The sequence below is a fragment of the Peromyscus eremicus genome, chromosome 8a (genome assembly GCF_949786415.1).
Source record: "Peromyscus eremicus chromosome 8a, PerEre_H2_v1, whole genome shotgun sequence".
NCBI classification, from domain to species: domain Eukaryota; kingdom Metazoa; phylum Chordata; class Mammalia; order Rodentia; family Cricetidae; genus Peromyscus; species Peromyscus eremicus.
Genome location: NC_081423.1, coordinates 52637055 through 52650615, shown reverse-complemented (window position 1 = coordinate 52650615; position 13561 = coordinate 52637055). Strand labels below are relative to the sequence as shown.

Genomic DNA, 13561 nt, shown 5'->3' with positions numbered 1-13561 from the left:
CTCCGGAGTGCTGGGATTAAAGGCGTGCGCCACCACTGCCCGGCGCCTCTGTTCCTTTAAAGATTTGTCTTTATATTTGTGAGTGTTTTTGCCCACATGTATGTGTACCTGCTGCACTCGGTGGCCAGAGGAGGGTGTCAGGTCATGAGCTGCCATGTGGGTGTTGGGAACTGAACCCGGGTCCTCTGTAAGAGCAGCCAGTGCTCTTAACAGCTGAGCTGTCCTCCCACCCCCAGAGCCCTGCGTTTCTGTAGCCATCTTGCTTGTCTCCCATCAGCTGGTGCCCACGTCCCCAGGTCCTGAGCTGGTCTCTCTAGAAGAACCCCCACCCCCCACCCCCCACAGATTCAGCAGCAGTGGCTGCTCTACACAATACGGTTGGATCACATGATGGAGGATGCCCTGCGCATGAATGTGAAGTGGTCACTGCTGGAACTTTCCAAGGCCATCAGTGGGGACGGGAAGACGACTCCAAACCCACTTTTCCGAGTCCTTGTCATTTTACAGAATGAAATGCAGGGGGGCGTGGCACAGGTAAGGGGCCGCCGAGCCGCCAACACCTCAAAAACCATCCCACCTTCGTCCTCCGCTTCTTCCAATTCTTCTCGAAAATTTAAAACATTAAAATAGAATCACATCATTTCCCCACTTCTCTTGCCTCCCTCCTACACCTCCCATGTCCCCCGACCTTGCTCCCTCTCAAATTCATGACCCCCTTTTCTTCACATACACATATAACCTGCCGATTCTGGTTAGTGTTGCTTGTATGTGTCTGATTTCAGGGATGACACTTGGTGTTGGGTAACAGAGCAGGGGCCCCTTTTTGGGGAGACTGGTCCCCGACTCTCAGCGTTAGTTGGCTGCAGTTATAGTTTGTTTTCTAGGGTTAGACCCATGAGATTTCACTCCTCCACCTTAGCATGGCTGTCCGTGGTGTCCTTGTCTAGGTCTCGCTTAGGCGGCCATATTGCTGAGGAATCATGGGTGAAGCTTCCCTGCCATTTCTAGGAGACAGTCTCCCAGCAGACTTCTGGTCCTTGGGGCCCTTAAAGTCCCCCCCCACCCTCGTCTTCTGTGATGTTCCCTGATTCTCAGGTGCAGGAGTTGGGTGGCAGATGCATCCTTGCGGGCTTCGCACCACACAGCCAATTGTTATTTTCTCCCAATTCTTTTTTTTTTTTAAATGTATGGGTGTTTTGCCTGCATGTATGTCTGTGCACACATGTGTGCCTGATGTCTGCAGAAGCCAGAAGAGGGTAATGAATCCCTTAGAATTGGAGTTACAGACCATTGTGAGCCACCATGTGGGTTATTGAACCAGGTCTTCTGGAAGAGCAGCCAGTGCTCTTAACCGCTGAACCATCTCTCCAGCCCCCTCTCTCTGCTCTTAAACATCATCCTGGGCCTTGACTTTCTTCTGGGCCTCCAGGCCCAGCTCTGAGGTGTTCAGCCTTAGAGGCTTCGAGGCCTGTGTCTCTCCACCAGTGCCCTAAGCTCCTCCGTGCTTTCCCGCAGGTGGAGTTCTCCCCCACTCTGCAGACTCTGGCAAGTGTGGTCAATGACATTGCCAGTCACCTCTTCTCCACCATCTCCATCTTCCGCCGCCTCCCCGATATCCTCATCAAACGCAAGATAAATCGAGAACCCATCCATGTGATTGTGGGTGAGCGGGCTGTGGGGAGGGCACACAGTGGGCACTTAGACCGGGCAGAGTTAGGAGGAGAGATGAGGGCATTTCATCCACATGGGCCAGTCATCTCTGTGGCTGATGGGAAACCACGCCAAAGAGCCAAACTGGGGAAGGAGCTTGCGATTAGGTGACTGATTGCTGTGGGTTTGAAAACTGGGCCGGAAGAGGAGCAAGGGTAAGTTTGAGACTGTGTTGGACTGGAAGAGGCCTTGATTCCCATGGGCGGTGCGGGGTGTGTGTGTGTGTGTGTGTGTGTGTGTGTGTGTGTGTGTGTGTGTGTTGCAGGGCGAGATCGGCACTGCCGCATCCTCTGTTTCCTCTTCTCTTTGAGGATTCGTTCACTCTTCTTTCATGTGTATGGGCATTTTGCTTGAATGTAGGTCTGTGCCTCCCAAGTCCAGAAAGAAGGCCTTGGATCCCCTGGAACTGAGGTCACAGATGGTTGTGAGCCTCCACGTGGGTGTTGGGAATAGAACCTGGTTCCTCTTAACCACTGAGCCATCTCTCTAGCTCCCCTCTGTTTCTTTTTAAGATTTATTTATTTTATGTCTACGAGTGCTCCATCCTCATGCACACCAGAAGAGGGAATCAGATCCCATTACAGATAGTTGTGAGCTACCATGTGGGTGCCGGGAATTGAACCCGCGTCTTCTGGAAGAGCAGCCAGTGCTCTAACCACTGAGCCATCTCTCCAGCCCCTCCCTGCAGTTTTGTTTGTTTGTTTGTTTTGTGGTTTTTCGAGATCTCCTCCGTTTTCTAATGCTCATGTTTGAGTACATTTTAGTGGGGAACTGACAGTGGAGAGCCCAGGGCCGTGCCGGGGCCAGGCTGGAGCTGGGACTGGGGTGCGTATCAGTGAGAAGCATCTTTCTCCACCCTTTGAAGAGCGAGATGAGGACATCAAGAAGATCCAGTCCCAGATCAGCAGTGGGATGACTAACAACGCAAGCCTGCTGCAGAATTACCTCAAGACCTGGGACATGTATCGGGAGATCTGGGAGATCAACAAGGACTCCTTTATTCGTCGCTACCAGCGCCTCAACCCCCCTGTCTCTTCCTTTGATGCTGACATTGCCCGGTGAGTGGGCTTGGGTACGGTAGGTCTGGACGCTGTGTGCCCTGAGCTGCAGAGGAGCGCTGGACCTTCCCTTCCTGAGGGCAGAGATCCAGAGAGGGGCTGGGCAAGGTCTAGGGAAAGGCAGATGTCCAGAGGAGCACAGCGGGGTTGGTTGGGAAGGAGGGAGGCTAGAGACGGAAAAGGTAGAGGAGCTGGTGACCTGGCTCATTCCATAATCCCAGCCCGTGGGAGCTGCAACAGGAGCAGCGTGGTGTGCGGCTTGAGATACATAACAAGACCATGGCTTAAAAAAAAGGGAAATGGGGGGCAGGGGTGGGGGAAGAGGGAGAGGAAGACAGGAGGCAGGAGTGGGGCAGAGGGGAAGCCCTTTCACTCTAACAACCCTAAGGTGATGGGCTGGAGCTAAACGAAAGAGGATTCTTAAGTTCTGACTGTGAAGTAACTGCCATCTTTTCATGGTCCCCTGGCCATGGCCATTCATTTATTCAGTACAATTCTCCTATGGGCCATGAAGACTTTTTAAAAGAAAGAAAAGAAATCTACAGGTCTTTCTCCTCAGGGGCAATAGTGTAGTGAGGAAGACAAATGCGTGCCTGAGAGAGTGCGAGCCTTGGCACGCTAGGAAGGCCTGGGCCCAGCCCTAACACTGACTGGCTATGTACTCTCGGGCAGGGTTTCATATTCCCCAGGCCTCAGTTTCCTATGCCGTAGATATTATGTAACCTATAGTAGGATGCTGTGAGGTTATTCAGTGTATATGCCTATGAGTATACATACATATGTGTGTGATGTGAACTCTGGAAGCTTGTAAGGCACTGGCTGTGACTGTACCAGCCCCATGCATTTGTACTATGAGGAGTATGTGTACAAGCTGCGGGGGGCCAGTTCAGTAGGTGTCTATGTGCCAATCGGTGTCTATTACTATAAAAAATACTTGAGGAAAACCAACCTTTTCAGAAAGGAGTTTTGTTTTGGTTCACAGTTGTGGGAAGTTTTAGCCCCTGACCAGTGGACACCATTGCTTTGGGCTTGTAGATGTACACCATAGTGGATGTAAGGCCATAGACCTCATGGCGTAGAATAAAGGAGAGACAGAGCTGGGGGGCATGGGACCCTCCAAGGCGTAACCCCAGTGAGGGGAAGACTCTCTCCTTGGTTCACCAATTTCCACCAACTCATGGTAGTGCCAGGCTGCAGACTGGAACTTACCACACAGACCGCTGGGAAATTTTGAAATCACAGTAAAGCGGAAAGAGAGGATTTCTGGCCAGAGGTACCAGGAAAGGCTTTGTGAAGACGGTGCCTGAGGGGCTGTGCGTCCTAAGAGGGGTAGGCTTTCCTCAGGCAGAGATGGGGGGCGCGGGAGGAAACAGCAGGGACTGAGTACAGATGGGAGCCCATTAGTGTGGCCCCACAAAGTGAACAGGCCAAGGCATGGACACAGGACCGGAGGCAGACAGAGGGGCTTCCATGCAGCAGCCTGTCCCCTGATGCTGTCCTGTGGCCACCACTACGTTATGGACAAGGAAACAAAGGTTCAGGGAAGTCCCAGTCCCAGAAGAAAAGCATGCAGGGTCGGTCCATCGGGAGTTCCAGCTACAGGAAGCTGAGGCAGGAGAACCACTTGTGTTCAGGAGTTTGAGGCCAGCCTGGTAAAATGTAAAAACCCTATCTCCTGAACCAAACTGCTAGAGGCAACTGAGCTAGAAGCCATGTGGTGTGAGCCCAGCCCCAACCTGGGCTACTCCAAGGCTGTGGGACCCCGGGGAAAGGTTGTGATTGGTGCTGTCTAGTACTCGGGACGTTGATATGACCACAGCAGTCTACCAGGAACGGGTTGGCCTGGGTGACACCTGGCAACAGAGCTGTCTAGAAGTGTAAGATTGTGAGAGTAAGGGTTGGGGAGGTGGTGTTGGGGTCACCTGTGAAGGGGTAAAACCCTCTGAGCAGACCCGGGGCTCTTGCAGCTACACGGAGGTGGCCAACAATGTGCAGAAGGAGGAGACGGTCCTCAACATTCAGTTCGTTCTGCTGGACTGTTCCCACCTCAAGTTCTCATTGGTGCAGCATTGCAACGAGTGGCAGAATAAGTTTACAACCCTGCTCAAGGAGATGGCCGCTGGGCGCCTGATGGATCTGCACACCTATCTGAAGAACAACGCTGAGAAGTAAGGCTTGGCTTGGGCATGTGTGAGCGTGTGTGTGCGTGCCTCTGTGTGCGTGTGTGAGTGCACGCGTATGTTTGTGCATGTGTGTATACATGCGAGCGTGTGTGCACGTGTGTGTGCACATGCGTGTTTGTGCGTGTGTGTGTACATGCGAGCGTATGTGCGTGTGTACATGTGAGTGTGTGTGCACATGTGTGTGCACGTTCGTGTGCATGTGTGTGTGTGTGTGTGTGCGTGCGTGCGCGCACGTGCACACATGTGAGTGTGTCTAGGGATGTGCTTTCCACCACCAATACTCTCTTGCTGCTCTTTAGAATCAGCCGCCCTCCCCAGACACTGGAGGAACTAGGGGCCAGTTTGCAGCTCATGGACACCCTGCAGCATGACTTACCCAACCTGGAGACTCAGATCCCTCCCATTCATGAGCAGTTTACCATTCTGGAGAAGTATGAGGTGCCGGTTCCAGACAGTGTAAGTTCCCACAGTGTTTGGTCTACCCAAGTCAAGCACGTGTCAGTGGCAACGTGGAGGGCCTTGTGCCATGAGGGGCCATGCAGAGAAGTGAGGGAGATTCAGAACTCCTGAGGACCAAGGCCAACTCAAACAATAGTTCCCCTCAGTTTATGGACGTCTTTTAGACCCAGCTACTTGAGACTGGTTTCTTCAGGATCACACACACACACACACACACACACACACACACACACACACACACACACACACACGGGCTCTGTTTAGGAACTCTGGTCTGGAGGGGCAGAAGGAGGTTCCTAACTGATGGAGAGCTGGGGGAGTGGCTCACTGGAAGAGTCTTGTCTAGCATATATGGATGCCTCCTGCCTGTGGGTCATTCTGTCCTCCGTCCTTCCCAGGTCCTGGAGATGCTAGAGAGTCTCAATGGGGAGTGGGTCTCCTTCCAACAAATACTGCTGGACAGTGAGCAGATGCTGAAGAGACACAAGGAGAAATTCAAGACGGGCCTCATCCACTCGGCTGATGACTTTAAGAAGAAGGCACACAACCTTCTGGAAGATTTTGAGGTCAAAGGTATTCCTTACCCATCTCTCCTCCTCCTTTAGTCTTGGTTTTGTGACTCAGCGTTCAAAATGTTGTCCTGGGAAGGTGAAAATAGATGTGTGTGTGTGTGTGTGTGTGTGTGTGTGTGTGTGTGTGTGTGGCACCGGGAGGTTTGGGGCGGGGAGAAGGGGGTGGGCAGCTCAGGAAAGGGAAAGAACTTTGAGGGGACAGAATGAGCTCACCTGGAGCCACGGGTTTCCCGTTGGAAGGCCTGGGCCAGCAACCTCTCCAGTGTCCTTACACTGACTTCCTGTCCTTCAGCCCTGTCAATGCCAAAGTCAGTTTGGTGATTTTTGCTAAGACAACCCGTCATTCTCCCCGTTCTCCTTCCCTTTCCTCTCTCACGTGAGGGCAGCAGTGGGATCTGCCCACTACGCTGAGAGAGCCACACACTGGCCTCTCAAGAGGCCATGGACCCGAGAGCCTGCCTTGACTTCCCACAGGGCCCTTCACCAGCGTCGTGGGCCACACAGCTGCGCTGGATCAGATCGCACAGGTGCGCGCCATGCTGATGGCCATGCGGGAAGAGGAGAACAGCCTCCGCTCCAACCTGGGCATCTTCAAGATCGAGCAGCCTGTCTCCAAGGACCTCCAGAACCTGGAGAAGGTGCCGTGATGAGCTGGGCCCCGTGGAAACCAGGCATAAGTGACAGGGTCAGGACAAGGTTCTGAGGGCCTGGGAATGGCTGGGACCAGGCAGAGGAGTTTGTGAGCAGCTTTGTGGGGTTTTTCTGTTTGTTTGTTTGTTCGCTTTTTTTTTTTTTAAACTGAGGTAAAAATTCACACCATTTAAAACAATGTAGTGGCATTTAGGTTATCCCCAGTGCTGCATAACTGTCACCTCTGTCTCCCATTTCAAAACATTTCCACAGGGTCACTGAGATGGCTCAGCGGGTACAGCGCTTGCCTCCTAAGCCTAAGTATAAAGGTGGAGGGCAAGAATGACTTCCTACAGCTGTGGTCTGACCTCCGCTTGTGCACAGTGGTGCGCTCTCTCTCTCTCTCTCTCTCACACACACACACACACACACACACACACACACACACACACACCACGCGAGATGGCTCGGTGGTTAAGAGTGTTGGTTGAGAGTTCTATTGCTGTGAAGAGGCCCGATGACCAGGGCAGCTCTTAGAAAAGAAAGCATTTGCCTGAGGGCTGGCTTACAGTTCAGAGGGTCAGTCCATTATCATCACAGTGGGGACCATGGCAGCATGCAGACACACATGGTGCTGGAGAAGTAACTGAGAGTTCTACATCCACATTCACAGACAGCAGGAAAAGAGGAAGCCACTGGGCCTGGCTTGGGCTTTGGAAATCTCAAAGCCCACCCCCACTGACACACTTCCTCCAACAAGTCCATACCTCCTAATCCTTCCCAAGTAGTTCCACTCCCTGATGACTAAGCATTCAAATACATGGGCCTGTGGGGGCCGTTCTTATTCAGCCACCTCAGCGGCTCTTCCAGAGGGCCTGGGTTCAATTCCCAGTACCTACTTGGGAGACTCACATAGTCTGTAATCCCAGTTCCAGGGGATCCAATGTCCTCTTCTGGACCCTATGCCACTACATGCACACAGTGCATGGACATACATGCAGGCAAGACATCTATACTCATAACAAAAAATAAATCTGTAGAAAAAAGATATTCTAAGAATGATTTAAAAACCCCAAACAAATCGATTTCATTTGGAAATGGTGTTCCTATCAGCAGACACCCTCCATCCTCTCTCCTCTAGCCCACACCAACTGTTAGCCTATTGTCTATGGGTATAGATCTGCCCGTCCTGGATATTTCCTACCAGTGGGACCGCGTGGTCCTTTGTCTCTGATTTCTTTCATTCACATAGTGTTTCCATAGCTCATGTATGTTATAGCATGTATCAGTATTCCATACCTTTTTTTTTTAAATTTTTCGAGACAGGGTTTCTCTGTGTAGTTTTGGTGCCTGTCCTGGATCTTGCTCTGTAGACCAGGCTGGCCTTGAACTCACAGAGATCTGCCTGGCTCTGCCTCCTGAGTGCTGGGATTAAAGGCATGCACCACCACCGCCTGGCTCCATCCCTTTTTATGGCTCACTAATATTCCATTGTTCATTCATCCACCCACCAGCTGATAGGTATGTGGAGTCATTTCTGCTCTTTCCCTGTAGTGAGTAGGGTTTCTATGCATGTGCATGTACTGGAGTTTGTTCGGACACCTGTTCCTAATTGTTGTAGGTGTAAGCCCAGCAATAAAATCACCAGATCCCATGACAACGCTCTAAGTTTTTGAGGCACAGCCAAGCAGTTTTCCACCGCAGCCATGCCGTTTCGCGTTCCCACTAGCAAATGGATGAGCATTCCTACTTTTTCTGGGTATCCTTCCCTTTACAGTGTTGCTGCTGTTGTTCTAGCCACAGCGGGTGTGAAGTGGGATCACACTGAGGTTCTCATTTGCATTTTCCTAAGACTCAGTGTTGAGGAGCTTCTCACATGCTTAGCATTTGACAAGCCCTCGAGGCAAGAGAGTGGAGGGACAATGTGAACCCAGAGGCGGCACCATCATCAGATGGACAAGAAGGACCTGAGTGGGCTGTCAGGAGGGCTGCCATGCCGAAGCCTCTCCGTTTGTCTTCCTGCTCCCGACAGGAGCTTGATGCACTCCAGCAAGTGTGGGAGATCACTCGGGACTGGGAGGAGAGCTGGAACCAGTGGAAGACCGGTTGCTTCCTGACGCTGCAGACCGAGGCCATGGAGTCCATGGCCCACGGGCTGTATCGCCGTCTCACAAGACTAGCCAAAGAGTACAAGGTACGTGGGACAGGGTGGGAGGCAAGATGGCCCTGCCCCAGCTGAGGAAGTGGGCGGGCTCCAGTGCCGTGGGTCTTCTGGTGTTTCCATTTTTTAAAAAAAAGATTTATTTATTTATTGTGTATACAGTGTTCTGTCTGCATGTGTGCCTGCAGGCCAGAAGAGGGCGCCAGATCTCGTTGTAGATGGTTGTGAGCCACCATGTGGTTGCTGGGAATTGAACTCAGGACCTCTGGAAGAACAGCCAGTGCTCTTGACCTCAGAGCCATCGCTCCAGCCCTATTTATTTATTTAAGATTATTCATTTGATGTTTCCCATTTTTGCTCAGGACCGAAACTGGGATATTATTGAAACCACTCGCTCCAAAATAGAGCAGTTCAAGAGGACCATGCCCCTCATCTCAGACCTGCGAAACCCAGCCCTCAGAGAGAGGTGAGGCTGCTCCTGCCCAGCTCCGCCCTCTCTAGTCAGTACCCTCTCCTTTCAATTTGCCCAAGTAATTAGTTTTTCCTCATTTTTTTCTTTTCTGCATGTGTATGCATGTGTATAGTATGTGTGCTTCCTTACTTGGGCATGCATACCCATGTATTGAAGTTATCATTTTATGTCACTTTCCACTTTATTTAATGAGGCAGAATCCAAACCCAGAGCTTCCCAATTCCAGCTAGTCTAATTGGCCAGCCTTCCTTAAGTGTCCCCTGTCCCTGCCTCCTAAGGGCTAGGATTGTGGGCAACTGCCCTACCTGCCCAACCTGTTCTTGGGTTCTGTGGATCCGAACTCTGGTCCTCACTCTTGAGCATCAAGCACGTTTATCCACTGTGTCATCTCCCTGGCCCCGGTTTGTTTCCCTCCTAGGGAGTGAACCCGGGGCTCGTGAATGTTGGCACTGTACTGCTAAGCCATAGCACTAGCCCAAATTGACCTAAAACTAATTAATTATACTTATTTATTATTTATCTCGTGTGTGTGTGTGTGTGTGTGTGTGTGTGTGTGTGTGTGTGTGTGCCACAGCTCCAGTGCGGAGGTCATAGGATAACTTGTGGGAGTTGGTTCTCTCTCCACTATATGGGCCCTGCCTGGGGATCAAGCTCAGACTGTCAGGCTTTGTAGCAAGTGCCTTTCCCTGCTGACCCGTCTCAGTGGCTCCAAATTTGTTTTTTAATTGACAAAAAAGCATGTAGTTATAATGTACAGAATGATGTCTTGAGGGGCGTGTACGCCGTGGGAGAGCTACAGACGTGATTAGCATGTGTAACCACCTCACACACTTGTTCCTTTTACTTTCATGCAGAGAATAATATTTAAGATTTACTTTTGGAGGGCGTGTGTTCATCTGTGTGTGGAGGGGTGTGTGTGTCTGTGTATATGTGTGTGAAGGCTTCCTTCTCCCTCATCCCCCAGTACTGGAGTTACAGGCACACTTGGTCATGGCTAGCCTTTTATAGCCATGCTGGGATCTGAACTCAGGGCCTCATGCTTGCGCAGAATTGCTTTTACCCATGGAGCTATCTCCCCAAACCTTAAAGTTTATTCTTAGGCTGTGTGTGGAGGTGCAACCCAGCTCCAACATGTCCCCTTTTTATGTGGGAACAGTTATAGATGTAAGAACCTACCTAGGTCAGAGGCTAGAGAGATGTCTCAGCAATTAAGAGCACTTGGACCTGGGTTCAATTCCCAGCACTTACATGGCAGTTCAGAACCATTTGTAATTACATCCAGAGGACCCAATACCCTCTTCTGACCCCCTTGCTCATCAAGCATTGGCAAAACACTCACACATAAAATAAAATGAATAAATCTATTAAAAGAAAAAAGGGCCGGGTGGTGGTAGCACACGCCTTTAATCCCAGCACTCAGGAGGCAGAGCCAGGCGGATCTCTGTGAGTTAGAGGCCAGCCTGGGCTACCAAGTGAGTTCCAGGAAAAGTGCAAAGCTACACAGAGAAACCCTGTCTCGAAAAACAAAAACAAAAAACAAAAAACAACCAACCAAACAAACAAACAAAAAGAAAAGACAAGAAAATTCCTGCTGGAGAGGTGTCACCAGTGAAGCACAGCTCTTCCTGAGGACCCGGGTTCCATTCCCAGCCTCCACATCAGGAGCTCACAACTCCGTGTAATTCCAGCTCCAGGGGGGTCCAGCACCTTGGACTCTGTGGGCACCTGCTTGCATGTGCCTATACCACCCCCACCTAATTTTAAATTACTGTTAAAGGTTTTGCCTAGTTCTTTTCATATCTGTAATACATTGTTGCAGTATAATAGATCTCTTGAACTTGCTCCGTCTGTCTAGCTGAGGCTTGGTAGCCTTTGACCGTCTCTCCCCAGAACTACCATTCTAGCCCCTGCCTGTACGAGTGTGGCTGTTTTCGATTGTATATCTAAATAAGGTCGTGCAGGATTCACCTTCCTGTGCTGGCTTGCCTCACTTAACATAAAGTCCTTCACTTGCATCTAAGCTGTTGAAAATGATAGGGATTTCCTCCTCTTTCGCCTCTTCCCTCCTCTTCCTCTTTCTTCTTTTTTTAGACAAGAACTATGTAGCCCTGGCTGATCTAGAACTGGCTTTGTAGGTAGACTAGGCTGGCCTTGAACTCACAGACATCTGCCTGCCTCTGCTGGGATTAAAGGCATGTGCCACCACATCCTACGTTTCTTCTTGTTTAAAAGCTGGATGGTTTTCCAGCATGTGCAGATACCACGTTTTCTTTTCCATTCGGTAGTTGATGATAGTTGACGGGCACTCGGGTTGACTCCGCCCACACCTCGGCTTTCGCTGTAGTCAGTGTGAGGCTCCTGTGTCCAGTCCACCCTGTCTCCTGTTCCTGTGCTGTCCTGGGTGGTCAGACACTGAGTGTGTGTCCTCCGCCTTTGTCCTCACGTCCCTGCTGCCTCCTCCTGCTTTATGTTACCTATTATAACTAAGACTTCTTTCTTTCTTTTTATTTTATTTTATTATTATTATTTATTTATTTATTTATTTTTTTTTTGGTTTTTTGAGACAGGGTTTCTCTGTGTAGTTTTGGTGCCTGTCCTGGAACTCGCTCTGTAGACCAGGCTGGCCTCGAACTCACAGAGATCCGCCTGGCTCTGCCTCCTGAGTGCTGGGATTAAAGGCGTGCTCCACCATGCCTGGCTAAGACTTATTTGTTTTTAATCCAAAAAAGTTTTATTTTGTTGTAGCCAAAATGTTTTGTCTTTGAGCCTAGTTTAAGAAAGCTTGGCCTGTTTCAAAATCACAAGCACAACAAGTTTCCCAAGTTCAATCCCTTTAGTGGACCAAGACCATAGTAGATGGAGGAGGGATTACAGTGAGCAGTGCGGCAGAATAAATGGTTGGTAAGTCATCTTTAGATCAGTGTACATTTAGGAGGAAACCTTTGGTGTTTGTGAACCTCCAGGACAGTCTTTTTGGCAATGTTTTACCTGAGTGTTATGTGGGTAAGTCTAACCTAACCCCTCAATTATGCGTTATTAAGCTCTCTAATCTTAAGTTTCCTCATCTGTAAATGGCATAATAGCCCTTCCTGTGTGGAGTGCTTGGGAGAGTTACAGAGGTGCACGCGAAGCACCTAGCCCAGCACGCGACCCGTCACAGACCTGCACTGAGGCAGCGAGTGTTCGTGTGCACACCTGCCTTAACTCCTTCTCCAGAGAATTAACTCCTGGAGAACTAACACATCAATCTCTGTATTCCCATGGTGTCTAAGATTGCACCTTAGAGCCTATTTAGCAAGATTTGTTGAATCATGAATTAACAAATAGCCAGAATTATAAAGTTCCAATGGGAGGAAGGAAGAGGAACGATTTTTTTTTTTAAGCAGTGCTTGGGTGTGGAATGCTGAGCCTCACACAAGCTGAGCAAGATCTTGACTGAGTCACGTTAACAACCCCAGGGATTGATTGACACTTGCTAGTAGGCCCTTGAACTGGCCTCCAGGTGAGACTTCCTGTTCTGGGCTGCAGGCACTGGGACCAGGTCAAAGATGAAATCCAGCGGGAGTTTGATCAGGAATCAGAAAGCTTCACCTTGGAACAGATTGTGCAGCTTGGCATGGATCAGCATGTGGAGAAAATAGGGGAGATATCTGCCTCTGCAACCAAAGAGCTGGCCATAGAAGTGGTATGATGCCATCCATACCTCCCCAGCCTCCTGGGCGCCAACTTCCAGCCCTGCCACGTTTGAGGGCCCTCCCAGGCTCCTGTCACCTTTGTGCACTAGATAGATACATGCTTACTCCATCCTCCAATTTCTCTTCACAGGGATTACAAAACATTGCCAAAACCTGGGACGTGATTCAGCTAGACATAGTACCCTACAAGGACAAGGGCCATCACCGGCTCAGGTAGAGGGGCTCCAGATGAGGTTGGCCCATGTGGCCTGAGCTGCAGAGTGAGGCTAAGGTACTGACAGATGGGTATGGAAAATGACTTGTAGCCTTTGTGCCCCAGGGGTACCGAAGAAGTATTCCAGGCACTGGAGGATAACCAGGTGGCCCTGTCAACCATGAAGGCCTCTCGATTCGTGAAGGCCTTTGAGAAGGACGTGGACCACTGGGAGCGCTGCCTCTCCCTCATTCTAGAAGTTATTGAGATGGTGCTCACGGTGCAGCGACAGTGGATGTACCTGGAGGTCAGAATCCACAGTGCCTGGGCTCTCCCTACCCTGCGTCAGCTCTTCTGTATGTGGGAGCCTAGAAACCGGTCCGGTGTGAGTGTCGTTCCCCACCTTCTGAGACTCGGCCTTCAGACTC

At 50.4% G+C, this 13561-nt stretch overlaps 1 protein-coding gene across 1 annotated transcript in view; it reads left to right on the top strand.

Annotated features, from left to right (window-relative positions):
* Dnah2 (dynein axonemal heavy chain 2) overlaps window positions 1-13561 on the top strand; it is a 114796-nt gene that overhangs the window by 43796 nt on the left and 57439 nt on the right. The window contains exons 18-29 of the mRNA XM_059270970.1: window positions 346-534; window positions 1516-1663; window positions 2576-2768; window positions 4736-4936; window positions 5251-5407; window positions 5809-5983; window positions 6457-6620; window positions 8645-8806; window positions 9136-9239; window positions 12774-12930; window positions 13071-13153; window positions 13260-13440. Coding sequence (XP_059126953.1) covers window positions 346-534; window positions 1516-1663; window positions 2576-2768; window positions 4736-4936; window positions 5251-5407; window positions 5809-5983; window positions 6457-6620; window positions 8645-8806; window positions 9136-9239; window positions 12774-12930; window positions 13071-13153; window positions 13260-13440 — 1914 coding nt within the window. The remainder of the gene's footprint in view (window positions 1-345; window positions 535-1515; window positions 1664-2575; window positions 2769-4735; window positions 4937-5250; window positions 5408-5808; window positions 5984-6456; window positions 6621-8644; window positions 8807-9135; window positions 9240-12773; window positions 12931-13070; window positions 13154-13259; window positions 13441-13561) is intronic.